The sequence below is a fragment of the Leptosomus discolor genome, chromosome 15, assembly GCF_034619465.1.
Source record: "Leptosomus discolor isolate bLepDis1 chromosome 15, bLepDis1.hap2, whole genome shotgun sequence".
Classification (NCBI taxonomy): domain Eukaryota; kingdom Metazoa; phylum Chordata; class Aves; order Leptosomiformes; family Leptosomidae; genus Leptosomus; species Leptosomus discolor.
The window spans coordinates 14559080-14585976 of NC_141405.1; the positions used below are offsets into that span (position 1 = coordinate 14559080).

The following is a 26897-nucleotide window of genomic DNA, read 5'->3' on the forward strand; positions in this document are numbered from 1 at the left end:
TATTAAATGGCTTTTGTTCAGCAACTCCCATCTGTGTAACTAATTTGTTCTCATATGATTTTTGTCCTTTTTTTAATGCTTTCATTTCTTGGCTTTATTCCAAGACTTGCTGGTGGGTTTTTTTGAGGGGGAGCTCTTCTGATGAGGCTGTGTACCCTTCTTTGGCTTATATGAGGGAATGCTTTTTTTGGTATATTTTGGGAGAGGCAAAGCTTCTCTTGGGATATGTGGCTTTGCTTCTTCTCAGTCTGTCCATCTGCTTCTACTAATTGCAGGAACAGCGCTCCTGTTTTACCTGGTGTATGAAAGCAAGGAGTACCAAAAGGTACAGGCAGCCGTGTGGTCAGTTTAGTACCTCCCTGAAATGTAGTGCCACAGGCAAAAACATGTTAATAAACTTGATTGTTACTTGCTCTTCATCCTATCCCATGATGTCAAATCGGGGTAGGATGTCTCAAATGAAATAATGATTTTGTTTAGACAGTTTAAAGACCAATGGTCATCTCATACATACTCCTGTTGAAGGGTGGGGGAGGCCAATAATACAGTTGCATATTTAAAAGATGAAATCATTTTAGGACATGTATAATAGTACAAACTACTATTAATTTATGTAAATCAGCTCTCCCATCTGGTGGGCTAGTCAGGTGCTCATGTGACTTGGGAAGTTTTTCCACCACATGTTAATGCATAACCATGTTTCTGGACCTCTTATGTACAGTTAAACATTAATCCAGTAGTTACCCCCAGCATCCGTATTGGTAACTCTGGTTTTGGTCTTTTGGCTTTAATTACAGGACTGCAATCTTAGTTCTGCAACTGAATTTCTGTTACGACCCAACTCATGAGCACCATTGGCTAAAGTGGGGCTGTGGCCCCAATTTGGATAATTCTGCAGGAAGATATAGGCAGTTACAGGAGGCTGGACAGAAAGGACTTGGCTTTGCAAGCCTGATGGGTTAGAAGCTGGAACTCTAAATTGCAGTGACTTCAGAGCTGATCTCTGCTTCCACCAAAGCCCTCTCTTGGGGTATCTCTTTTGTTTGCATTAAGGGACAGAGGTGCGTATGGATGTCCCTCCCCAGCATAAGCCCGGCGAGTAGGCTGTAGGAGTGAGGAGGGGGCTTGACCATTACTGTATGCCTCAGTTCACTCTAACACAGATCAGTGTGTGTGAGAGAAAGAGACACGGACTAATGAGAATGCCGGCGTGTTTTCTTTTGGGGAAACAAAAAGCTGACTTGCAGCTTGCTGACATTTCTATAGTCACGTTGCATTGGCAGGACAGGCAGCACCAGTAGCTCTTTTGGAAAGGCAGGACAAGGGGATCGAATGTGTTGTCCCCATCGCGGTCCCCCCACCCTTCCCCACCATGTGAAAGGAGCTCTTTGAGTGCAAGACGAGAGTGAGTCAGTGCAGCTCTGCAGGGGGATATAAAGCCAGCTTTGTAGTAGCCCTCTCTAGGCTTTCAGTGCCCTGGACCGCGCAGTGACACGTCACGCTGTTGCAGCCCTCCTTACCTGAGCGGCACCAGGTCCCTTGCGCTTCAGCACACGCATTTCTTTGCTGTGGTGACAGTAGTCTGTGACCTGCTGCTTTGCTGCTTCGCTCGCTCTTCTGCTTGGTAAATTAACCTCCCGGGCCGTGGGAATGAGTGAGCGAGCTGCCGCGGTAGACCCTCGCAGGGTTGGTTTGTGATGCTTTGGTAGACATGCAGTTGTGTTTGTCCCAGGCGCACGCACGCACCCAAGTTAAGAAGTAAAATGTATTTGTTAGATCTCTGGCAAGTTCAGACATGCCTTAAAGGGTTTATAATAAGAATAAATGAAGTGTGCAGTCTCTTACTTTTCCTCTCTGTGACCCACTTTTTACAGATGAAGTTGGTAAGCTGACTAGGGCACTCCTTGGTATAGAGGAAAAATCTCCACTTTGTTCTTCCTTGCAGTAAAATAATTCTTTTCTAAAATAACTCTTGTTGCTGCTTGGCTGCAGGGTTTGATCTCTAAATGCCTGATGAAGTAAGTGTTTCTGTGTATCTAGTATCAGCATTTTGATTGAGAGACGACTGGCCACCTCTTCTGTGAAACTCAATTTTTAAAAAAACTCCTGTAAATTCTGCCTGATTTCTTAAAAAAAAAAAAAAAAAAAAAAAAGAAAAAGAAAAAAAGAAACTGCCTGGTTTTTTATCTAGCGAAATTGGTGTCTTCACTGGTTTAAGTTAGGGAGTGTCCTAGAAGAGGAATTACTTCCTGCCTGCATTGCTAATTAGTATATCTCTGTTACCAAACTCTTTTTTACATACCCAAAAGCACTGATGTCTGCTAGAAATCTTTTGAAGATTCCTGTAAGAATGTACTCCTCTTCACATGGCTAGTTTGCTAAGGCTGGTAGAACTGGTTGTGCAATGCTGTGAGCAAATGGACTGGTTTTCGTGGCTGTTGGCCTCTACCCAAACTTTGGCTGCTGATCTTGGAGCATGTGTTAGGAGATGGAGACCCAGGCTGTATTATCTGACTAGTACTCCCTTGTGACCTCAGTCTGGACTCTGTTTCTGTGACTTAATTTACATTCCTATTTGTTCAAATGTAGATTTCTTCACCTTCAAATCACAAACGATAAAATCAGAAGCTCTCCAATATAGACATACACTGAACCGTGAGGTATAGGGATCAACAGGACCTCTTTATATTTTTATCCTAGAGCCATTCTGACTGGACATGGAATATATTTGGCCAGTGATGCAGAATTAGTATCTGCATATTTCATCCACTGTGCCTACTGTGGATCTCAAAGATCTGAAAGCATTTAGCAGAAGAGGTTGGCACCCATGTGTCTTACATGTGGGGAAGTGGAGGCAGAGAGACCTTAAGCAAGGTGCCAGGAACTGAACCCCAGTTCTGCTCCAGGCCTTAATCCCTGTGATTCCTGCTGGAATAGGCATTCTCTGCAAAAAAAAAAAAAAAAAAAAAAAAAGACTGAAGTCTTTATCAGAAGACCCCTTGCATTTGAAGGGTGGAGTTCTTGTCAATAAAAGCAATTACCAGATCATTTTCCCTTTTGTTTCCTAGATGCCGCCATGCTGCCATAGCCAAGTACTTTGGGGATGTCACCCCCCCTTGTAACAAGTGCTGTGATTACTGCAAGAACCCAGGGGCGGTGAAAAGACAACTGGAGTCACTGGAGCGCTGCAGCAACAGCTGGAGCAAAACCTGCATTGGGCCCGCAAGTTCCTCCTGGGATAGCTATGACCCAGAGCTGTATGAAGGCGGGAAGAGAGGTTGCAGAGGTTTTAGCAGGTCTGTACCTGGTACCTTAAATTCAGCTCATAGGAGCTACCAGAGAGAAGAGAGCATCTCCCAGCTGCAGGCCCAGCCACTCCTATTTTCAGCACATGTTTCTGTGGGGTGGTATTTTCCTGTAACTTCCTGGCAGCAGGAGCTGGAATTTCATTTTCCACACGCTTTGGCAGCCTCGATCACATGCATGTCCTAGAGAGCCAAAAGCTGTTTTGACTGACCTAAGAATTGCCCCGTAGAATGTAATTGGTTCAAGAAACTAGCCTGAAATTTTTTGAAAGCAGTAAGTGGGCTCAGACCGTTCACAGTCACAAGGATCAAAAACGTTTGAATTGAGACCAATGTGACAGCAAAGGATGACGTGGTCCAGAGGTCATTCCTGACTTAGTACGGCTGTCTGTGGGCCGGCAGGCTGGGGGGCTGCTGACAGGACTTAGTCATCACAGGGGTTGTAATGGAGCGCCAGCGTCAGCTTCTTCAGGAGATTGCTAAATTTTAGTGTTTCCCTATCAGACTGACAGCAAAAGGAAGATGCGCAGTGGGAAGCATGATTTATTCTGTAAAAGGCCCAGCAGCGTGGAGATGACAACTGCTCTTCCTCCTTGTTCTCTGGCTGAGTTGCGGCAGTTGCGCAGCTCTGTCAGGACGCAAGTTTCACTGCCTGCGGTGCCCGCCAAGCCCTGCCTGGCTGCGCAGCGCCATTGCTGGCCTGGCCCTCTGCTTTGCCTGAAACAGCTCGAGACTGGTAGCTTTGTTCTTCAGGCAAGTCCATCTGAGTCAGAGGAAACAGGTGTGCTTGTGGCCGAAGCCTGTGTTTGATCTCAGGACCTGAGAAGACACGGCCAGTGCTGTTGTACAGCACGCTGTTCGCCCCTTGATTTATTGAACCTCTCCATGACTTGATTGTAGCTTTGCCTTGGAAGTCGTAATATAAAGCTGTGATTTGTGCTACCTGTAAGTTTTGGCTGTGACAGCTGTGGAAGGCAGTAGACTCTTGGTCTACATCTGGGGAGAATCAGCTGCTGGATTTCAGTTTATTAGTGACGGGGATTCCATTTAATACAACAGTCTGTGAACAACTGAGGCTGAGGAATGGATGCTTTGCCCTTTCTGCCATCTCTGCTCCGAGGACAGTAGTGACCGACAGATGGGGTGTACATGGCACAAGGCAGTGACTCCTCAGCCCCATGGGAGAGTCTGGCGGAGCTTCTGAAATGGAGCCCTCCCTTCTCAGAGCACTAGTTATGAGCTACTAGTTCAGTGGATTAACAAAGCCCATGAATTTTTGGAGGGTGCTCACTACTCTCCAGGTTAAGGGATGGTAGTGAAACTAAAAGCTAAAACTTGTTTAGGAAGGAAATACATCGTCTTTTGTAAATATTGGGACAACCTAGGCTTTCCAAAGCCTGTCCCCCAGTTAGTGCTGCAGCTACAGAAGTGGTTGTTCCTCTTGTTTTCCTGCCTTGTCCAGCTATGATGAAGAAAGCAGTGGGAATGGGGATGAAGCCAATGAAGAGAGTCGGAAACGGGAGTGGAACAACTTTTACAAAAGGCAGATGAGTCTGCGCAAAGTGAGTTTGTATCCTTTGGTGGGAGATTCTCAGACCGCTGTGAGCTTGGCTTACAGACATAAAGGCTTCCTGGCACTAATGAAAGTAAGCGATAGCATCTTGCTGTTGCTTGTCCTGGTTTTTACTTTTTGTACTTGCTGTGTTCTCCATATTCTCAGTCAGTCCTATCATATGAAGAAACACAGCTTATTCAGGTACTGATTTCTGTGCCGTGCTAATGAAGAGGATCCTGTTGTCTTTAATACCTCCGATACTAGTAAAAACAGATTTCCCCATTCAGCTTCTCTTGCTTATTCCTATAGCAAAGGTGAACTTTGGCTTTGATTCTCATTGTTTGTCTTTTTTCCCCCATTTTGATGCCTTTTCAGTGCCTTTGTAACTTCAGTATTATTTTTTCCCTGGAGCAGGGGTATGAAATGTGTCTTTTGTGCTTCTAGACCTGCATATGTGTTGCAGGAATGGAAATGTTTGACTGATCTTTGTTTTCTTCCAGGGCAAAGAACCAGAAAAGGAAGATTTTGTTCCTCCAAGTAAATATCTTCTTTGATTTATAGTGCATTTTATTTGGGAGAAAAAAGACTTATATTTTGCAGCTGTGTGTAATTTATATAGCATCAACACTGGAGGTATCAGCCCCTAGGCACAGAGGTTAGGCTTTTGGCCTTGAAAGCTTGGCTGGAGGAGATGGCTCAGAGCTTATCTTTGGTTGGGGTGAAGATGGGAATGCGTCTTTCTGAACAACTTTTCCAAATAATTAAGAGAGAAAAAAAACTCTGTGTAACCTGACTTTGTAGGCTATTTCTGCAGTCATTATGCAGCAGTATTGAGTTGGGCTGTAAGGAAACTGCTGAAAAACTTTGCTGTTTGTGACTGTGCAGCTTGGGGCCCTGTCTAGCAACACTCCTTACACCATTGTAAAAGAATACCTGGGAGTTCATGTTACTCTATTCAGCCTCTTTATTTTTGGTTGGTGTTACAGGGAGCGGAAAAGAGTTGCGTTTCTTAAGTGCTGTAATTCCTTGAAAAAGGATTTCCTGAGATGGGGAGGTTTGGGAAAGCTGTTAGTCATAAACTAGCAAAGTAGATGTTCTCAACCAGAGAGAAAAATCTCACTTTTTTTCTGCCTAGTCTTTTGGAGATTGTAACTTCTCCAGGTAAAAAGGGTGACTGTAGTGGTCCTTGGGGTGACTATGCAGGGAGGAGCATGCCAAGCAGTACTGGCCTGGCACCCTCCCCATGACAGTTGAGATGTTCTCCATCAGTCCCAGCCCTGCTATGATGCTGTTTCCAAATCCCTCTTCTGTGGTAGGTGCCGACTGCCCCTTGAAGGATGCCTGCAGCAGGAGAATCTCTAAGCTCACAGTGAAGGTAAGAAACGCTGGTTAACAGTCAGACTTGTTGACTTGCAAAGAACAACAAAGATTCTGCCTGCCCTGTTCTTACTCCTTCAGGGATGGAACTCCAAGGGGCACTATGACTTCTGTAGAGCATGTCTGAGTATCCCATGTTTCCTAGGGACGGGAACACTGCTTGAAGATACTGGAAGAAGCTTTGAGCACCAATCAAAAGGTTCCAGCAGCAGAAGGAAGAGGGTATGAGATGAGAGAAAAGGGGTAGCATATTGAGTCCCTTGACACAGGGCCTGTTCTTCCCTGAGCAGCATTACCACTCTCAGGGAATGCTTTTTCAAGTTATTTGGTCCAAGGATGTAGTTTCACTTAGCAGCATCCTTCTTGTAGTGATGTTCAGGATCAGATATGAGGATTCCTGTGTCTGATTCTGCTAAATCAGCTTGATCCTAGGAGTCACAATTCTTCCCTGTCCCACAAGATGAGGATAGTTTACTTCTTGAACTGAGCAACTGGACAAGAGGAGTTTTATTTAAAATTGTTTTCACCACCCTTTCTCTTCTCCAGCAATTCACCACTGCATCCCTTAGGATTTAATTGGAAGTTATCACTTATTCTTCACCAGAGAGAGTGAATTTTGTACTTTCTGGGAGATGCTTAAGCATTAGTGTTCCCTTTGCAGATATAGAAGTGTGTCGTGCCAGAAATCACCTCAGCCTGTGTTACAGGTCAGACGCTCATGCCTGTGCTGTGGAGTTGGAGTATGAAGCTTTCCGAACCAGTAAAATGGCTAACTCGTACAAGGCAACTGTGCTAAAGAAGGTAGGGCCTTACATCTGCTGACGTTCCCTTGGAGGTAGTGTGGCCTCAGCTCGAGGGGAAATAGGGTAGAGTTTGTGTGGGAAAGATGAAGGAGAAGCTCTGCTTTGCCTTGGGTGTCTTCCAAATCTTTCTTCTTGATTTTCTTTCCAGGAGGGCCCAGAATCCTGTTGGTTTCATACCTTTGTTGGCTTCACAGGCTCTGGAAACCTAAATACCAGTGCAAGCTTATCCAGAAACCTTCTAGGGCTGGCAATAAAGGGAATGAGGTGGTCCTCAGAGTGACGCTGACAATAGGGAAACCTTGGTTTAGGTTAGCTGGTTGCCATAAGTCTCTTTGAAGATGTTTGTGTTCTTGAGATAGGTGTCTCTCCAGAGGAGACATTTGTTTTGCCACTGTGGCTTTCAGTATGTACAAAGGCAGGAATGCATAAAGATTTCTGGCCACTAGAGAATATTTCTATTCTCTTTTCAGGTAGCAGAAATCAACAAAGCCTCAAAACAAGGAGAGTTGTTCTCAGTATTTGGGTCTGGAACAGGTGGCAACAGCAGCTTGGAAACAAAATCTGTGTCTCCAGCAGAAGAGGACTTCCTCCCTGCATCCCAAGTTTACTCGGTGAGTGAGGACAGATGGGATACACAAGGAGGGAATGGTGTGCTTTGTCTAGCTGCTTTTTTGTGATTTTAAGTCCTTTCTGTGGCCACAGCTGTATATTTCTATTGTAATTGCTTTCCCTGTCTGTCTTTTTTTTTGAAGTGAGATCAACTAGTTGTGCTGGTTCCTATTAGTGAATATAATCTATGTGCAGGCCATACGTTAAATAAGTTTTTCTCATCTTGCTCTAACCAAGGACGCTGCCTGTTCCTTTCTGTGGGCCTGTGACTTTAACCTAATCCATTTCCCTGATGTCTCAGTTGGTGGTTGTGATGATGAGTCCGTTTTAGAGCCTTCCCCAGCTTACGGCTGTACACGCTGGTGTATTGTATACAGAAACTTAGCTCCTTTCAGGGTCCTGCACACACTCTCGGGGCTTCCTTAATGCTCTCCTATCCAAAATTTCTTCTTGCTTTCTCCCTAGTTCAAACCCAAGCGTGTGGGAGCAGGATTTCCAAAGAAATCCAGCTTGTTTCAGACAGCTTCAGAACTGCTGAAGATCCAGGAGGACAGTGATGTAAAGCCTGTCAAAAAAGAAGTAGATTGTCCAAATGGGCAAGACAACAGCAACTGCAGTCTGGAACTGGACACCAGAAACCCTGTTCGCCAGAAGAAAGAAATAGGAACCAAAGCAATGTGTGAGAGTGCTGGGGTAGAAGTACTCCTTGCTGAAAAGAAGGGACAGCAACCCAGTCCAGACACAAAAGCTGCCCTTTGGGAGAGCCCTACTAAGAAGTCCAAACCTAGCAAGAAGCAGCAAATGCTCGCAGAAGCTGCTAAAAAAGAATCGCAGGATATTTCCAAATTCTTCTCCCTCCCCAAAGGTGGGTCTAAAGCCAAAAGTTGCAGCTCAGCAAAGGAAGATGGCTGTTCTGCAAGCACACTACCTCAGGTTTCTTCTCAAAGCATGTGTCAGGAGAAACCAATACCTCAGGAAAACAAAGATTTCTCTGGAGATGATGTGACTGGACAATCCCAGGCGGAGAACGGAGAACTAGGAGGGACAGAAATAACACTGGCTGAGAGAGAGGATTTTAAGAGCCAGCAGGCTGCTGAATCTGAACTCCTTCAGGAAGAAATGGATGTAAAACCCAGGTAAAATCTCTACCTCTCTGCTCCCTGTGTTGCCCTGTTAATGAGCTGCAGAGCCCCACCAGCCTTGTCCGGGAAACTGGGAATCTGTATGAGATTTTTAGGCTGGTGAAGGAGACTCTTGCTTTACCGTGGAGAGTCTCATGACCACTGACAGTGAACGCAGTAGTACCTTCACTGTGGAATGATTAAAATTTCCCTTCTCTCCCCTCTTCCCACTAGTGTTGCTGAAAACGTCGCAGAAACTGAACTAACTGTTGTTGGGGAAGATGAGAGTGGCAAACGACCAGGCTCAGATGAGGTAAGACTCTAATAAATGATGATTTCCTCTATTTCTTCTGCTCATCTTGTGCCAAGTTTCTGCCTGGGAGTGATGTTCCTGGTCTGAACTTCACCTGATAGTGTTAGTTATCCAGGGAGGCCCAGCTGCAATTGCAGCAGAGAGGAGAACCACAGTTGCATTGCACTCTTGGTGTCCCTCCTGCCACCCACTGCCAGCAACTGAGGCTGCAGTGGAAAGCTTCCCCTCCACTCTGCTTGATTTCCTCTTCCCTGCAACACATGTGACTGTGCCCTGGCTGATGACATGCCTGGAATGAGTCTCTCCACCCCCTCTGGATCTGTAACTAACTATAATTAGCAAGCTGCTTTCTCAAGTCAAGGGAACAACCACAGGCCAGTCACACACCGGACCATCATCACAGCTTTCCTTGCCGTTGTCTCTGGTTCTGTATTTGGCATCTGAGACTGCCTGGCAGCTGTCTCTGCTGAACAGTGCAGTCTTCTCCTTGCTCTTTCAAGTTGGACAGGAGTGTGGCGCTCCTGAGGTGGTTGATTCTTCCTGAGAGGTGTATTCTCAGCAGATATCCTGGGAAATCTTTTCCTGTCAGTTTTTCCTGTGTAGGATGGGGTCTAGCAGTTAGCTGCCCTAATAAGGGCATAGGGTAGTTCTAGATGTGGAGGTCTTAAAGGGTTTTTATTAAAGTCCCTTTGGGTGGGAAATAGTGTATTATGTCGGCATAGCAAAGTGGGTTACGTAGATTCCTGCATGGTATTTGCTGCAAAGATTCATGTTCTCAGAAGGTAGTGGCTGCTTGGAAGTGTAATGCTGCCACAGGAATTGGTGCTTTTGGTTTTCTTCTGTCGCACCTCCAGGATATGGAAAGTCCCGCAACAAAGCGGCTACGGACAGTGGCAAAATCTTCTATTCTGTCCCAGCCAGAAAGCAAAAGTGTTGGTCCCACAAAGAAGAAGGTGACTTTTGATCCAAACTTATCACAGTGTGATAAAGAAGGAACCAGCAAGACCGTACAGCCAGTGACCAAAGGCATGTCCCTCAAAGAGACAGCAGACATCGTTGTCAAGTATTTGACCCCATTCTACAAGGGTGGCAAGTTTGCTTCCAAGGTAGGACGCAGCTCAAGACCCTCCTTAGTAGAAGGAGACTGCATCTCCCAAGCGATCTGGGGCTCTAAGAAAGGGGAGATGGTCTGGGTACCACATTTCATTTCCAAGTCACCTCTTCCAGGAAGGGGTTTGTGTGTGATTTAGAGTGGTATCATGTTAGTTCCACACTTGTTTGTGATTGTTCATGTTTTCACACTAAACTGTCATGTTTTTAAGAACTCCCACGTGGGGAGCGGCAACAGATCAGGGTAATTCTGGTGTAGGTTACTTGATATGTTCTGCAAGGCAGCATGTGTGTGCATGTGCTTCTCCAGCAGGGCAGGTGTAGTTGCAGGTTCACAACACTCCTGTAGTCTAAACCTATGAATGGTTTGTGCTACAGCCAGCCTGTGCTAAGGGCAAGACAAATGTGGGAACAGCCTGGTGAGGTAACCAATGTCTGCTTTCTGCTCTTTATCCTCCCCGATTCTGCAGGAACTGTTCAAGGGCTTTGCTCGGCACCTGTCTCACTTGCTGACTGAAGAGCAGAACCCTGCCCGCAAGACTGGTGAGTTGGCAGCTGGGGAGAGCACCAAGAATCTTGGATTCTTTTGATGCTAAATGGATTGATGTCTTTAGAGGGGGCAGATGCCTTAAGTATCATCTCAAAGGGGGTGCTTCCTCTCTTGCAGTGAAAGAGGAAGCACAGAGACTCATCAAGGAGTTTTTCAAAACAAGGGACAGATGTGAGAGTGAGACAGACTGGCAGGAGCTGCAGAGCTCAGAGAGCTGATCCTTGCATCATGTTGGCTGTCTTTCCTCCAGCAGTGGGACCAGGGGGTCTTGAAGAACTCAGCCATGGAGGGTTTCATGAAACCGCAGAAGTGAGCTTTCTTTTCCCACTGCTTTTTTGCTCACTTCCATCCTTAGTGAGACACACTTCAAGGAAACCAGTTTCTGTGAACTTACGGAGACTTTCTCCAATAACCAGGAAGCTGAAGCCCTCTAGTACCTCTTGCCAAGAGGTGTGAAGTCTGCATCTGCTGTGTAGGTTAGGGGCTGCTGCCTCAGGTGTTCTGCAGTGTCTCCAACCTGTGCTCCCTGCAGCAGTCTGGGAAGGGCTCAGACTTTCCAACTGGGACTCTGCTTTGGGATGGCATCTTGCTTTTGGTGGCTCCTCCCCTCGCTCCCCCATCTCTCAGTTCTTATTTCAGTGTTACTGATAGAAGCCTTATGCTACAAGTTCACGTGCTTTGCTCAGGGCTGCCAATGGCAAACTTGACGGTTGAGGTCCTGGATGGAATGTTTTCCCTTGAAGGGCAGGGGGGAAGCGTTTTGTTCTCACCATGCAGGCAATGCCTACTTTCTGAAGGTGGAGAAACTCAGATTCTTTTTCTTTTAATCTGAACTTTTTTTTAACTTTGTCTAGTTCTGCCTGCCCTTTAACTTAAGCGGTGATGCTCTTCCAGTATTAACCTCTCCAATAGTGGCACCAAGGCTGCCAACACTTTTCCAGCATTTGCTTGTAACCCCTAAAGCCATATTTGCTCCCTGTGCCTCACCCACAGTCTGCAATACAGAGGGCAGTGCTGCTGTTACAGCTGGTTAAGGTACTGCTCTGGCCCTCAGATTGACACTGTGGTACCTCTGCTGCTATATTTATGTAAGGGCCTGAACCTTAGGTTATCAGTAGGTTTGAAATAACCTGATTCCCTGGTGCAAGTCCTTTATGTTGGGTGTTTTTTTTGGTTCTGCCTCTGTTCCATGCCTGTAGAGGCTGGTGGCCTCAGGCACTAATGCTGCTAGAGGAATCTGCAGCCTGAGAGGCCATCAAACAGGCTTTGGGATCACTGTACTCAACAGATGTGGTTTTTTTAATTGTACTGGAGGGTATGTGCGGAACTGACAATAAAACAATGTTATAGCTGCTGCGGACTCTTCCTGGAAGCTTTTTCTTACCACTCAGTCATACATTAAGACTCCATTACTGCGAACATAGACATGAAAGCTCATTTCTTATCTGAACAGACAGCTACTAAATGCAAGCCTGGGATGGGAAGCATGTGCCAGCAGACACCTCCAGCCAGAATCAGAAGAACCTGAAAACATTTAGCTCAAAAGTCACTTTCATCTTCAGCTTGCTCTACTCACTGCAGGACAAAGGGGTTTACAAGAACCCTTTTACACAACAGAAGTATTTTTCAGCTGTTGCCTGCTGGCTTCTATTTCACCTTCACATTAAAAATACTATTTTATCAGCCACTTAGGTAGGGTTACAACCTCTCCAGAGTCAGTGCTTATACAGTTCAGCTGCTGCCTAGGTGAACTTCTCAGAAATGCTTTGTCTTGTACGGGGGGAGCTCACAAAAGGGCTGGCTAAGGCATGGTTTGTGTGACAAAGTGCTCTATCACTATGTGGAGCATTTCTAAGGAGGTGAGTTGTGCTTCTATGTAAGGCAGCCAAAGCTCAGAGAAAGAGAAGGGGAATAAGGATAAGTCAATCTTCAGATATCTTCTCTATTCCTTTCTTTCGTGTTGCTGTGGTGCTTTACCTAGCCTTGCAGTAGTACTGCTGAAGGGGGAGGGTGGAACATGCTTCAGCTAAGGCCTCACAGGCCACAGCAAGCGGCACTTGAAGTTCCTGACGTTGCTGCTGGCATCAGCTCCCCAGCAAGAAGCTAGCTGTGCATCACGGCTTGCGTTGAGCGCTCTCAGATCTAGCCCCTTCCCAGCCAACAGTGACAACCTTTTCCTCAAGCTTTGCCAGTTACCTGCAGGTCAGTCGTCCCACGACAGATGTAAACCAGTGTCTGTCATGTCATAGCTTCAAAACATCTCTATATGATTTTTTTATTGCAATCTCCTGAAGTGCAGATACTTTTCAGTTCAGTAGGATAGCTGTAGCAATAAAAATAAATTAAGCATTTTTGTACAACCCAGGACACTCCTCTACTGTAATATAAATGCCATTTGAATACCCTTTCTCCGCGGGCACGGAGCCATCATTGAAGGATGACAGCTGCGTGGACATGACTGACTTCTTTGTAGTAGAGGGAAACATATGCGTATAATTATGTTAGTAAGAAATTAATTAACAATAAACTTTCTTACCATTGCAGCTCAATGTGTGCCCCAGCATATGTGTTAATTGTATATTAACACTGATCTGCTTTGCAATTAAGATGCTTTCTACGAGCTCCCGCTTCACAAATCCTGCTATAGGGCCTCTTGGGTATCAATACAGAGAAAAGGCGGCCCTGCGGAAAACACCAGCAGCCGGGGCAGTCATTTCATAGCCTCAGCTGTGCACTGTGATACACAAATCTCTAGCAAGCATCAGTCTTTGCTCATGTTAATTAATTCAAAAAGGAAGAGAAGAGTCCCACACTGCATAGCTTGAAGGCAATTGCTTGCATCTGTTCAGCCGCTCTGTGTTGGAACAGGCTATGAAAAAGCAATGGTGTGGAAAGGGTGTCTTGTGGTTGTTTAGCCACTGCATGCATCAAGTACTTGGGAACTGAATGGCAGGTCACAGGGGGTGAGATTATGGTCCAGTCCATCAAGAAACACTGTGGTGGCAGTCTTAGAAAGCAGCTGTCTGAGGTCATGGATGTCTTCTGGAAAAGTTCTCTCAACAAGCTCAAAGAAAGGAGAACTGCTGGTTTGCTTGGTCATTCTCCTCCTCTTAGGCTGTAGTGGTGCAACTCTGTTTTATCCAGGATGACAACAATTGTGTGATACATTTCTTTAGCCTGTCAAAACACAAATCAGTATCAGTCATTCTCTGCCCCAGAAATGGCTGGTTCTCATAATTAAATATTCCCATAAATCACTTTCCATAATTAAATATCACGTATGTGCTAGGACAAAGCTGGACTTTGGGGCCTGGGAAATGCAGTGCCCCCATCTACCTGTGGGACAGAAGAGAGCAGGAATATTGCCTCTTAGTAGAGGCTCAGCTGGGCCGTGGAGGGCAAGTTCTGAATTGCCAGGAGGAAAATGTAGGTCCAGGCTGATCTCACCTGTGACAGTTCAACCCACATAGTCTTGGGGCTGGCAGCTGAGCCATAGTTCAGTTCTATGCCGGGAAGCCCACCGTCAGAGACAGGCTGCAGCGTTCGCATATTCTGCAGCTCTTTCAAGGGGATGATGCAGGAGACCTCCTGTGTGAGGAGAAAAGCCACAAAACACTCTCTGGTGCAATCCTTACAAATAAATTCACCTGATTATTACCAAGAAGGAATCACTTCAGGAGCCTGTTGAAAGCTGACACAAGGACTAGGGCACAGGGCAGTGTGTACAGAATACAGGGCAGGCTCCTGCAAGATTGGGACCAGCAGGAATGTGACCTACACTTAGTTCTACTGCAGACCATGCTTGTTAGCATGATCACTGGACTGACTTACAAAAGAGCACATGGCAGGTTCTACCAGCCTTGTTACTTGCTTTGGGCTAGGGCTGTTGTTACAGTGGCTGTGATGCAGGTGAATACAGCCTCTTCCTGCACAAGTTCTTCTAAAAGTCAAAGTGAACATCTGACAGACATCAGGGCTCTGGACTCTAGGGAGGAATTGTCTGGCATACCTGGATGGTGCCATCCACTGCAATGATCTCCTCTGTATTCACGCCAAAGAAACAGGGTGCGGGGATCGTGTCATCACTGACTCTCTCTACAAAGTAGGTGGTGTAGCCAAAGAAAGGCAATTTCATCATGTGCTCTGTAAGAAACAAACAGTGGCTTTCAGGCAGCAGCTTCCAGCCAGCAATCTACTGCACCAAACTAAGGTGGTCAAAATCTGCAAGTGTTCCCAAGCTTTTCTACGTTAAAAAGTAAGATTGACAACATTTCCCTCCCCCCACAGGCTGCTGATACTCAATTCTCAGCAGCCTGAATGGATGTCTTGTTCTTTTCCAACCAGAAAACAGATGTGCAGGCAGAATATCAATTAAAACACAACTTGCACAGAGCTCTGAAAACCTACTGCAGACTTCTACAAAAGAGGTAGAACTTCTACCATGATCACCATGCTTGGGAACAAGTGCAATCTGCAGGGGGAGGCTGTCAGGGAGATCTATGTCATGTCCCATTCCAGGCTCCAAGGATCCTCTCCAACCTCATGAATTGTCCCAATAGTGCATTCAGAGCAGCTTCCATCGTGCTCAGGATAGATGACTCGAGCGGATCTGGATGTCTTCTTACCCATGAACTGGATTTTTGCATCCACTCGCTGGAGGGGCTGCCTGGTTCTCAGCAGCATGCCAACATGCTTCTCCAGAGCCTGGAGTTTGATAGAGGACTGCAGGGTCTTCGGCATGTACTCCTTCAGCTCTTCCCTGTGCCAACAAGCAGATACTAATTCACCCCCTGTCCAGCTAAAATCGAAAGATCAGTCAGGGGGGTTAAGAGGAAGGAGGGGATGTGGCAACAATTTCCAATTGCTTGGCTGGGTGGAGGGTGGAGGGAGAGGGGAAGAGCACAACAGGTTGTATCTGAATTGGGTAACGTGGAAGGAAAGATCAGAGACAGCGAGACAACCATTTTCCACAGAGAAGGCAGTTGTGCACCACTGACTAGTGCACTGAGAGAGATCCCTCCTTTCTGGAGACAACAGGAGCTCTTCAAGCAAGGACTGTAGCATGGAAGTAAAGTCACAGAGTGTTTCCTAGGCAGTCTCAGCCAAAGACCACCTTGCTCTAACCCTGTCTTGCTCCTGTGCATCCAAAGCACTACACAGAGCAGAGTTCCCCATGTCCAGCAGTGTTATGTCATTACCTGCTGCTGGTGGTGCTGTAAGGGGATCTGATGGAGACATTACCTCAACTCTGAGTCAAAGTGCATAAGGATACAGGAAGGAAGGAGTGTGAAAATACAGATTGGGTCTGTAGGACAGAAGCTTTCCAGTACCTAGGGGCATTTTCATTCCCATCAGGCATGTCACTACAGATTTCAGGTGCCCAGGGTTGAAAACTCTGGCACTTGTGAGAAAGAACAAAGGAGCATTCATCCCAACTATAAGCTCATGCAATTCTTCCTTCTTGGTATTACAAACACATGGCAGTCAAAAGAAATGCCCGTGGCACCCTCATGGCCCTCAACTCAGGAGGAGTCACAAGAGGAAATGTGGATCAGAGATGGTCAGCATTAAGAGAGTGAAGAAGAGGTAAACTTTCTTGATTATGGGCAGGAGTCCGTCACTAAGTGACATTAATTAGTAGCTTATGTTCTCCAGCACTATCCATTCCTTAATTATCCAGAGAGTACTTTCAGGCACCTACCCCTAGCCCCTGTAGTGCCAACAGCCGTTAGAGAGAGAGACGCACCCCAAGACAGACATACCTGGAGAGGGCAGCGTTGTGCTGCTTTGTTTTGGCCCAGTGCTGGAGCATTGCCAAAATGCCCACCTGCATCTCCATTTCTTTACTATGTCTCAACAGTATCCTCCCATTCAGGTAATCCCACAGCATCTGAGAGACAGCACAGCAAAGAGGCCTCTTAAACCTTCCAGGAGGTACAGGCAAGCCTGGGCAGCGCCAGGCTGCAGAGACCCTCATCTTGCCTTGCTGATAACACATCCAGCTCAGGCTGGTAACACGAAAGCAAAGGCTTTCTGGGCTCAGGAAGAGCATGCACAAACCATGTCTGGAACAGTACAGCTCATAGGCTAGGGCTAGAGGCAGACTCTCTTCCTTGCATCCATAGCTTCAGTCACTAGTCATTCCCACAAACAGCATACAAAGCCGATCAGCCAAAGCCCTCCCGCTTCTTCAGCCCCCTTGGGACACTCCCACTGGCCTGTGCGCTAACTGCCCCTGCTAGGGAGGTTCCCGGTGAGCACACTGGCCTTGTGGCTTACCTGTCCATAATGGACATCAGTATAAATTTTGTTCTCAAAGTGCAAAGGTGTCCTCCAGATGAGCCTGCGTAAAGTCACAGTGACCAACTTGTCCTCCAGCAGGTAATCATGAAGATACTCCTCCGATCTTATCGGCCTCACCATTTTATCTACATGTTTATGCAGAGAGAGGGTCATCACTCTTGGTGCTGAGACAGTGGGCTGAGCTCCACAGCCTGGGACAGGAGCCTTCCTGCAGACCTCTATTCCACCCCGCCGTTGTGACTCCAAAACCATTCCAAAGGGACACGGACCCACACAGTCACACACACCTCTTTCAGAAACAGGCAACACATCCCTTCAGAAGGCACCATCCTTAACCCTAGTACAGAAGGAAAATGCTGAAGAGGAACCTCCCCAGAGGCAGCAAGGGTGGGGGAACTACTTTAAACATTACCCATGGTACGCCCTGTTGGAGAAACTGCTTTAAGAAAGAAGCTAGAAGCTAGTCTCTACTTGCCAAGATTATTGCTGTCGCTTCTGATGGCAAAAAGAACAAATTCCTGTATCTCTTCCTGTTCACTTGCCCCCATCTGCTCGCAGATCTCCTGCAAGAGCTCCTTGGCCACCTGAAGCAAGAAAAGAAGCAAATAAATACCATGGGCAGGCAAGCCCAAAGCAGCCCCAGAGCGGTTAGCCATACTGGGCCTGCTGAAGTATGGCTCTGGCCATTGCGCAAAGCAGTAAGCTGGGTGAGGCATCCCAGCGTTGTGCAGGCTCGGCAGAGATACGCTGCTACAGGGATTCCTAGGAAGTGAGGGGAAACTGTCACAGCACTATGGGAAGCACAGGCCAAGCCTAAGGTTTCGACAGATCAGGGAGTTCCATGGTGTGGCTGAGAGACCAGATCAATGAAGAAATTCAAAGTAGAAAACTCACAGTGAATGTCTTGATTCTGGTGAGATATTCCATGCCTCCAGGCATCAGTATCGTTAGCCGGCGGGCACTGCGCCCCTTCTGCAAAGGACAGTCCTTAGGCAGCAAGACATGCAGGGTCCTATCAGCCCCACAATTGTTTCTCCCTCCTCAGCTCTGCCTTCCACTGCTTGCCCATAGTACCTGTCTCTTCCCTGCCTATACCCCTGACTACTCCATGGCGTTGCACTTCCCAGTCCCCTTACAGACACATGCTTCATTTCCTCCCTTGGAACACTAAACACGGCACATAGCACCTCCTGGCAAGCCTCTGCCCTCCCTCGCTTCCCAGCATCCCCACTTCTCTGCTCCTCCGTACCAGCAATGCCCCTATCTCCACAGGAAAAGGAAGGTGACGACGGCCCCCATACATGAAATTTTTCCGCAGGTTGCTCTGACAGATCTTGGCTATATCTGCAGGAAAAGGAAAGAGCTTCATGTGCTGAGCCAAACAGAGGACTAAAGCATTGTCTCCTATGGTGTTGGGTCATCCTGGCTGGGTTGAATTTCACCCAGGGCCGCTGCTAGGAGAGCAAAGAGACTTGACCTCATCTCGCACTCTGCCAGGACATATCCAAATCATGAAGGGCCACCCCCAGACAGCGTCCAGGGCAGTAAGAGTACAGAGGAATGACAGAATGGGAGAACTAGAACCCTCATCTCTAGCAGGATTCCAACCCAAATACCTCACAGCTGATGGCTGGAAGACCACAGCCTGCCTTTCCCCCAAGGGCTACCTATTAAACTGGGCCTAAGCCACAGGACTAAACTAAGCCTCAAAAACCCAATTCCACCTTGCCTGGCTGAAGATGCAATGGGAAATTACCCCTGCAAATAGCAAGACTAGTGATAAAAAGCAGACTCTTGCCTGCAGGCTTGACTCCCTCAGTACCCCACTCGTTTCTCCTGCCTAACAGGATAAGGGAGATTTTCCCATTGGACCATGTCCCTGCCTAGGTCTTGTTCTTCTTTCCTTGACCACTGGACCTTAGTAACAAGGGAGCAGACGTTTATTTTACAGGACACAGAAACAGTCATACCATGGTGGGTGCTAGATGGATCACTGCTGGCTAGCTGCAGAAACTTGGTGGCATAGGGCATCAGGATGTTAGAAGGGAGGAAGTACCCTGTTAGCAGGTTTAGGAGCAACCAACCACGCAGCACGCTCTCCCTGCAGAACAGAAGGAAGTGTGGGCACCTTGGAACAAGAAAATTCCTGCTCAAAGTGAGCCTCTGCCCTTCTGAACATCTATGGCAGGTGGCAGAAAATGAGGTGGTGCCCCTCGGTCAGAGGTTTCTTATGCCAAGGAAGGGATTGATTCAGTTATTCTAGCAGCAAACAAAGAAAAGGAACAGTCAAGGCAACTCTGATGCCACTGCTGCCATATCGCAGGGCAGCATGGGGTCAAACCAGTCCCTAACTTGTATCAACTCCCCACAGCTGCGATGGGGAAATCAGCACCACTACTGGGAGCTATCAGGAATGTTTACCAGTGCCCAGATATATCAGCAGCCAGAGACACAAGGACAAACATCCATTGAAGTGCAAACGCCAAACTCAGTGACTGGCTAAATTTCCTGAGTGCTCAGCAAAAGCCCCAGCATCTGAGCAGCTGGGAGAGCACGTCATTCGGGGGCAGCCTCTCCCCTGGCCCTGGTGTCCCTGCAGCGAGGCAGACAGTTCCCCTGCAGCTGTGCACATACAGGAGCTGACAGTGCTGGTACTCACTGGTTAGGGTTGCAGGTGACCTGTTTGATGACCTGGCAGTAGACCTCATCATGCAAACTCTCCTTCTCCTTGCACAGCTGCATTCAGAGAGGAGAAGACAGCATCAGAGAGGGGACGAGAGCATCAGAGAGGCCCCCAAGTCATCTCTGTGCCCTTCCTCGCCCAGCTCCAGAGCTCTGCCAATTTGGCTTAAAGCTTGGGCTTTGCAGCCTCTGGTCTCTAGTGCTATCTAGGCCCAAAGGAAAGGCAGGTTGTGTTCTCATCCAGACAGTGATATCCAGGGAAACCATTTACATGCAACCCCTTCCCTCCATGTTTTTTAATCAGCCTGTTTCAGCTCCCTTTCTCATGTAGGAGGTTGCATTATGGCTCTCCCTGCTCTCTCCCTTCCCAGCAAGGTCTTGGCCTGTCATTCCCACAGGTGCTTCAGAGCCTTATCCAGGGGAAGGTCACAAACCTGAAGGATTTCATAGATGCATTCAACCTCATCCTGCTTCTTGGGTTTTGATTGATCTCCCATGAATTGCATCAGAGCTGCAAAGCAAAGGCTAGCATTTAGGTCTAAGCAGAGGTGATCCTGCCATGGGGCAGGCAGGAGGCTAGAAAATGTCCTGAAAGCTTTTCTGCTCCACAGGCTATTAGGGCGCTTGCATTAGACACATGTAGTCGTCAGGGCATTAGCCCAGGCAGTGTGTGTTCATAGAATCACAGAATGGTTTCGGTTGGAAGGGACCTTAAAGACCATCTAGTTCCAACCCCCTGCCATGGGCAGGGACTCCTTCCACTAGACCAGGTTGCTCCAAGCCCCATCCAACCTGGACCAACACTGCCAGGGAGGGGGCAGCCACAGCTGCTCTGGGCAGCCTGTGCCAGTTACCCTCACAGTAAAAATTTCTTCCTAATAGCTAATCTCAATCTACCCTCCTGCAGTTTGAAACTGTTACCCCTCATCCTGTCACCACACTCCCTGATCAGAAGCCCCTCCTCACCTTTCCTGTAACCCCCTTTAAGTACTGGAAGGCTTCTAGAAGGTCTCCCCGGAGCCTTCTCTTCTCCACACTGAACAACCCCAGCTCTCTCAGCCTGTCCTCATGGGGGAGGTGTTCTTGGACACTTTGCACTCGAGGCAAAGTACATTTTGCTGGATGCTTTCAGCATGGACACAGCTGGTTATTAACTGCAGAAATGCCTTAGGAGGGCCCCTCCTCTCACAGTTTTCATTCCCCACTCTGGGTCCCAATGATGCCTATGTGTGGCCACGAAGGGAGTCCCACTCACCCCTGCTCCAGCCTCTGCAGTCTTGTGTCCTAGAGAGGTACTTACTCTTGAAGTTCTTTGTAGCAAGGTCATTCAGCTCACTGTCAGAGTAACAGAGCAAAGATTCCTGGATTGGGACCTGCAGGGCCAGAATACAAGGGTAAGTAAGTGGGGGGGTAGATCGCACAGAGCTGTGCTGGCAGGCTTCATGAAAGACACAAGCTCCCTGTATCTTGCAGGCACCACTGAAGAGTAGGGGGCACCTACACTTCTGCAGAGGCTGCAGCCAATGATCTGCCCTCTGCGCTTTTGCCATGGGGGGGACAAAGCTAGAGGCAATGCTGGACCTGGGATTCTGGCTATAGCCATGGGGAGAGACGGGGCTCACCTTGGTGTGCTGGACCAGGTTAGCTGCACTCTTCTTTTCAGCAGACATCCCCTTCAGTCCCTGCCTAGACAGAGGAGAAGGAACATGGAATCCAAGAAATATCCCCAGAAATGGCTTGGTTGTGGGTCAGGCTACACAGGTCCTGTGTATGCCTGTTCAGGAAGGACCGCAGCCTACTCACATGGACTGAGCCTCTCGGAAGTAGGCTGTGGCGAAGTCTATCATGGTATAATGATCACCAGCAGGGACTAACATGATGCTGTTGGATTCTGATGTCAGGCTGGGAGCAGAACTCTGCAGGGACAGGCACCAAAGCCACCCTAAAAAATCAGCTGCGGAACTGCAGTGTGCATTCTCCTCACTGGCCAGACCTGGGAAGGCCTCATCTGTGTGTGGTGCCTCCCCCTCCCACTATGATAGTATTTAAGTATCTCCATCTGCAAGGATTAAGCAGTTGTCTTCTTTCCTTCTAGCCTTGGAGGTCAGATGGTACCAGGGCCATGGACCCCCCCGGCAGCTCCCACAGAACCCAGCCATGTCCCCTAGAAATTCCCCAAGGACAACTCACCTCCCTGCTGGTGTTCCTGCTCTCTGGAGAAGCTTTCAGACTCTTCCGCAGCCCTCCACGTCTGTCCATGCTGGTACTGAGGTAATCAGGGGCTGCAGCCAATTGCACCAGGCTGGTGGGGAAAATACCACAGCGGCCACCAGTGGAGCCAAACTGCCAGCCTGCAGAAACAGGGGAGAATGACTCAGGAACCATGGCAGCCTCCAAGAGAAACGAGCCGTGAAGCATTCTACTGGCAGAGGAGAGCATCAGACTGAACAGGCTTTCCTGCATCCTAAGATAACATCCCCTGTAACTATGGCAGCTGGAACAAGGTGGGTTGTGGGCAGGGAATGGCAGAGCTGAATGCTGTGGACAGGGAATGCCAGCCCTTAACAGTCTGCTTTCCTCTGATTTACTCGACAGCAGCGTGTAGAGTTTCTGGGCACCATGGGTCCAGCAGGCCCTTGAATCCAGTCCCCCCCTTTCCTGCCAATCTCCACAAACTCCCTCACCTGGCTCCACGCCTTCCATGGGCAGTAGCTCAATGAGGTCGCCCTTCTTGAAGCTAAGAAGGCTCTTGTCATCCACAATGTAGCTGCGCAGAGCAACGACGTAGTTGGTATCCTGGGGAAAAAAGTGATGGGGAGGTCAAATGTCATCCCCAGGAAGGACTCGGACCATGTCATCTCGTGGACCCTCTCAGGTCCCTGAGGGAAAACACCTTCATTCGCTACCGCACTACAGCCACTCCCTCACCTGCCTCAGCTCCTGGATGAAGAGTTCCACCATGGCCTTGATGCACAGAGCCTTTGGAGAGTGCAGGAAGAGCTGCTCTGTCTTCAAAGAGAACTCCAGGGCATTGCTGCCCTTCAGTTCCACTGACAGCACATCTGCAAAGCTGAGAACACAGCATGCTCAGGCTCCTTCTGCCAGAGCTAGGGATGCAAATCATGGGGATGGGAGCTCGTTCCAAGGACGGAAAATAGAGACAGGCCTCAGCATGCTCGAGGATAGCCTTTCACCAGCACTGTGTTACAACAGTAATAGCACCATAGGCTGCTCGTGGCTTTCACTGTACCACTCTGAGGACCTTCCTTGTGATGACATGCACGGAGCCGATTCACACCTCGCACTCACTCATTGTAAGCAAAGCACAAAGTAGGAAGGAAAGGGAAAGGCCATACTCACTAGAAGGAGGGTCAGCGAGTCACAACTGGCCTAGGACAATCCTAGAGAGCACAGCACAACCAGGGAATTTTCAGCTCACCCGTTCAGTTTGCCTCCTAACACTCTGAAAGCATCCTGCAAGTGACAAATTATCATCCTGCAGCAACCAGCACCGTTTTGCTCACCTGTAGCTACGAAGAATCTTCAGGTGCTCAGGGTTATAGCCAGCTGCTTTCACCACCTTCAGCAGCCGCATGCCCCGGTGAGAAACACCCAGGATCTGGACATCACTTCCACTTTCACCCTGTAAGGGAAGTGCAGCAGAGAGCATCAAAGGCTCCATCCCACCTGGACAGGATGCAGCAGGGGAAGAAGATGCTACCACATGTACCATGAAGGAGGCCCTGGGCTGACCAGCAAGATACAGAAGGCACAGAAGAACAAGTGATGTGTGGCCAGGCAGGAAGACAGGAAGAGATCCCAGGTGAACCACATAGAGCCACACAGCTAAAGCAAGCCCAGGATCTGGCGAGAAGGTTAAGACTCACATGAACTGGGAAAAGGCGGGAGAAATAGTTAGCCCAGTTATCCCGAGCAGCCAGTACAATCCTCTTCTTTATCCCATCCTCCTGAATGGACTGGGCATCGTTGCCAACCCGGAACTCCACTGGCAGGGTTACAAAGCAGACACTTTCTCAATAAGACAAAGATGGCCAAGTCTCCCTCTGCCCAGGGACTCCTTCCCACCAGTCCCCCTCAGTGATTACACCACAGCAAACATGCAGGGGCAAAAGGATACCACATTACTTGCACACACCAGTCTACTACTAGTTTCTCTCCCCCTCTCCATGAAGCTCCTGTCAAAGACGACAGTTGGATTTTGAGACAACTCAAAATCCCATCCTTAGGCCTCAGTTTCCTCTCCCCACAATAAACATATCAGAACTAAGTTTTTCTGGCTCAGAGAAATTTCAGGGCCATTTTCTGGCCATTTTGGAATAAACAAACATTCCTAGACTGCACTACACAGCACACACAAATGTGATTTCTTGCTATAATGACAAACGTTTCTCCTCTGCCCTAAGTCCTGCCTGAAAGGGCTTGGAGGCCCATTTCTCATTTCAGACCAAAAGATGGGATGGGCATAGGGAGGAAGGGATGATGTTAATTACTCAGCAGGTCTTTCATCTTGCGCTTCTCCTCCCTGGAGATCCGAAAGCAGGAATCGGAGAAAGTGTCACGCATGATCTGCAGAGGAAGGAAACAGAGAGGCTTTCATTGAAAAGGCCACGTCTGATTGTGTTGGAGCATCTGAGGCTGTTAAACAGACTGAGTTTCAGAGAGCAATGAACAGGGGCTTGACTGGATGGACCTGGACAAGTGGCTAACACTGCTAGGGATGCAGAAGTGAAGGCAACTTATACAACATAATTATGGAGCGGTTTGTGCCCAGGGAGACAATAGGCCTCAAGTCATACGCCGGTACATACCTGTTCACACAGCAAGTTCAGACAATAAGGGTGACTGAAATTTTCTTTGGGGTAAAACACCTGCAAGAGGAGGATAAATACAATATTGATGTTACAGACCTTGTGGAAATAGTAACAACAAATTGACTTCATTTGTAGATTTCTCAGTGCTTTACAGAGGAAGGAAAGGACAGGCAGGGAAACTGAGACACAAGATTCAGTAGGGCAGAGTAGGACCCATATCCCCTATGAGATGCTCTCCTGCCTCCAACTCCTGTGTCATGTGACCGCCTCCCAGAACTATCTTTGTGCTTTTACATCACACTGGGTACATATGACAAAAAATGATTTTAACCAAATGGGGGACCAGTTCCCTCCCCCCATAGCCAGCCCTCAGCTAATGAACTGTACCTCTTTGCGCAGAAAGATTTTCCAGGCAGGGTTGACATAAGAAAAGCTGACACTGGTAGTGAGCTTGTACAGCTGGGTCTTAATGCCATCATCTTCTGCTACTGTTACAGCAGGGTCTGTGTGGGAAGAAAGAGCAGTGAAGATGGGCTTAATTGACTACAGGTTCACCTTCCCACCTGCCAAAGACCTACCAAGAGAAAGGGGACAGTGCCATATGCCTGACTGAAGATTACTGTCAGGAACCCTCTTGAAGGTCAGTGATCAGCTAATGTGAACGCATGCACAAAAGTCATCATGTGAGTACCAGCTTTCCTGATAGCTTTATGCTTGCTGCATTAGCCACAACGTTCAGCGCTTACAATAGAAGCATTCCAGAGATAAGCAGCACACAGTGTCCCAGGCAAAATACTGCCCCTGTGCTTAAGGTTGGAGACACAAGGTTCACTTTAAGGCTGCTAAAGGTTTCAAAAGGACATAAAAGTTCTCCCCTGAGCTTGCAGACTGCAAGGTTCTAGTACAAGGCACCCAGTACTTGCATTGGATTTTCTCTCTGCAGGAGATGTATTAAAGACAGGCTGAGTTTGAAGGCAACCATTCAAAGACATTGCTTTATGAGGCAGGAATGTCTTCATTTAAGCACTCCCAACTTCCAAAACTGAGACAAGAAATATAGTACATCCCACTCAGCTGTTTCTATATCCCTGTTCAAAAGCATGTAGGGATTTTTCAGGCTAATCCAGTTACTTTGATTTACTTTCACAGGACTTCTTAAAGAAACAGTTTTTAAAAGAGGAGAGTGAAACAGGGGAATTCTTCTACAATGGGGAAACTGCTGCAGTCCTTCAGCAATGTGTTTGGCTGACTGTTCCTTGTGTGTCATAAAATGTAATACTGATGAGAGTTTTAAACAGCTCGAAATACATTGGTACATGTATCCAAAATAGCAGCAAAGTATAAAATAAATTATAGCTCCAGGGTCCCGCTGAAATTAGGCAAAACCTAAGACTGAATAACACTTCCAACTACTGCTGAGAAGCATTAGCTATGCCATTTTTTAGGTGGGCAGCATCCAAGACACTCCTTATGTGGCCAATGTCCAAGGTCTCCCAGGCTCTCATTCTCCCTCTGAGAAACATTCCCTCCTTCCTCAGCCTGTCTCTAAGGACCCTCCAGAGGCTCTAGATGGTAAAACACTTGGCTTCCCATTCCTCCCTGGTCTAAAGTCCATCTGTTGAATTACAGCTTTGTGGAAGTAATGACGCTTCAGGTAGGCAATAAAACATATTGGTGGTTGGACCTTGATAAAGCTGTAGCCCAAAGGTCCTTTTTAGCAGCAGTCTTCAGAGAAACCCAGCCCCTCCTTCATCATTTGTGCCTGACATCCTGCACTGCACTGGGAAGAAAGGGAAGAGTTAGAGCTGTGAAGTGCCATGTGGATTACTGGGCCAGACTGGAACTATGACAGTCTCTGATTTCACACAGCCCACTCAGGCTTTGGCCAGCTGGCTGATGACAGAACATGTGCTGTGACTCTCCTGGGCCACTGGGCTGATTCTAACCCCATCCCCTCCCCACGCCCTGCTACCAAATCCCACTTGGGTGACATCACTACTCACCCTTCCCTGTGGATTCCTGCCAGCCTTGGTTCTCAGGCAGAAAAGGTGAAGGCAATAGTAGGGGAGAAGGGGGAGCAGTAGGTGGGGTACTCTCCTGGCTGAAGATGGACAGGAGAGGCAACTGCTTCTCCTTGATAGAGCTGCAAGCTGAGCCTGGCTTGGGCTTGGGAGGTGGAGGTGTTTTCTTTTGTGGCAGGGGCGACGGCTGCAAGACAGTAAAACCATTTGACCCAGTCATTGTCTGCATTACTGTGGTCTGTCCTGACACTGCTGTTACAGATCATCACTAGGGCAGCAGTCCAACCCTGGAAGCAAGATCTATCTGAACAGGGAT

The 26897-nt window shown here is 47.8% G+C and overlaps 2 protein-coding genes across 3 annotated transcripts in view; one reads left to right on the plus strand and one right to left on the minus strand.

Annotated features, from left to right (window-relative positions):
* The window catches only part of RECQL5 (RecQ like helicase 5), a 38854-nt gene extending 26757 nt beyond the window's left edge, over positions 1-12097 (plus strand). Inside the window, exons 9-20 of one of the 2 annotated variants that reach the window (XM_086473801.1) lie at positions 3069-3296; positions 4768-4867; positions 5361-5397; positions 6177-6235; positions 6383-6459; positions 6945-7038; positions 7511-7651; positions 8115-8785; positions 9005-9083; positions 9938-10189; positions 10664-10736; positions 10861-12097. In XM_086473801.1, the coding sequence (XP_086329927.1) occupies positions 3069-3296; positions 4768-4867; positions 5361-5397; positions 6177-6235; positions 6383-6459; positions 6945-7038; positions 7511-7651; positions 8115-8785; positions 9005-9083; positions 9938-10189; positions 10664-10736; positions 10861-10961 (1912 nt within the window). In that variant the 3' untranslated portion in view covers positions 10962-12097. Of the gene's footprint in view, positions 1-3068; positions 3297-4767; positions 4868-5360; positions 5398-6176; positions 6236-6382; positions 6460-6944; positions 7039-7510; positions 7652-8114; positions 8786-9004; positions 9084-9937; positions 10190-10663; positions 10737-10839 lie in introns of both variants that reach the window. The other variant, XM_086473802.1, reaches the window with a different exon arrangement.
* A 1700-nt stretch (positions 12098-13797) lies between these two features.
* Positions 13798-26897, minus strand: part of MYO15B (myosin XVB) — a 31383-nt gene continuing 18283 nt past the window's right edge. Inside the window, exons 27-50 of the mRNA XM_086473535.1 lie at positions 26564-26768; positions 24948-25063; positions 24558-24617; positions 24240-24315; positions 23616-23734; positions 23253-23371; positions 22657-22798; positions 22413-22524; positions 21919-22079; positions 21532-21644; positions 21351-21414; positions 21029-21101; positions 20163-20239; positions 19706-19782; positions 19017-19147; positions 18296-18390; positions 17941-18018; positions 17522-17630; positions 17023-17171; positions 16506-16633; positions 15369-15502; positions 14753-14886; positions 14191-14331; positions 13798-13920 (exon numbers count right to left, since the gene is read on the minus strand). Of these exons, the coding sequence (XP_086329661.1) occupies positions 13840-13920; positions 14191-14331; positions 14753-14886; positions 15369-15502; positions 16506-16633; positions 17023-17171; positions 17522-17630; positions 17941-18018; positions 18296-18390; positions 19017-19147; positions 19706-19782; positions 20163-20239; positions 21029-21101; positions 21351-21414; positions 21532-21644; positions 21919-22079; positions 22413-22524; positions 22657-22798; positions 23253-23371; positions 23616-23734; positions 24240-24315; positions 24558-24617; positions 24948-25063; positions 26564-26768 (2694 nt within the window). The 3' untranslated portion in view covers positions 13798-13839. The remainder of the gene's footprint in view (positions 13921-14190; positions 14332-14752; positions 14887-15368; positions 15503-16505; positions 16634-17022; positions 17172-17521; positions 17631-17940; positions 18019-18295; positions 18391-19016; positions 19148-19705; positions 19783-20162; positions 20240-21028; positions 21102-21350; positions 21415-21531; positions 21645-21918; positions 22080-22412; positions 22525-22656; positions 22799-23252; positions 23372-23615; positions 23735-24239; positions 24316-24557; positions 24618-24947; positions 25064-26563; positions 26769-26897) is intronic.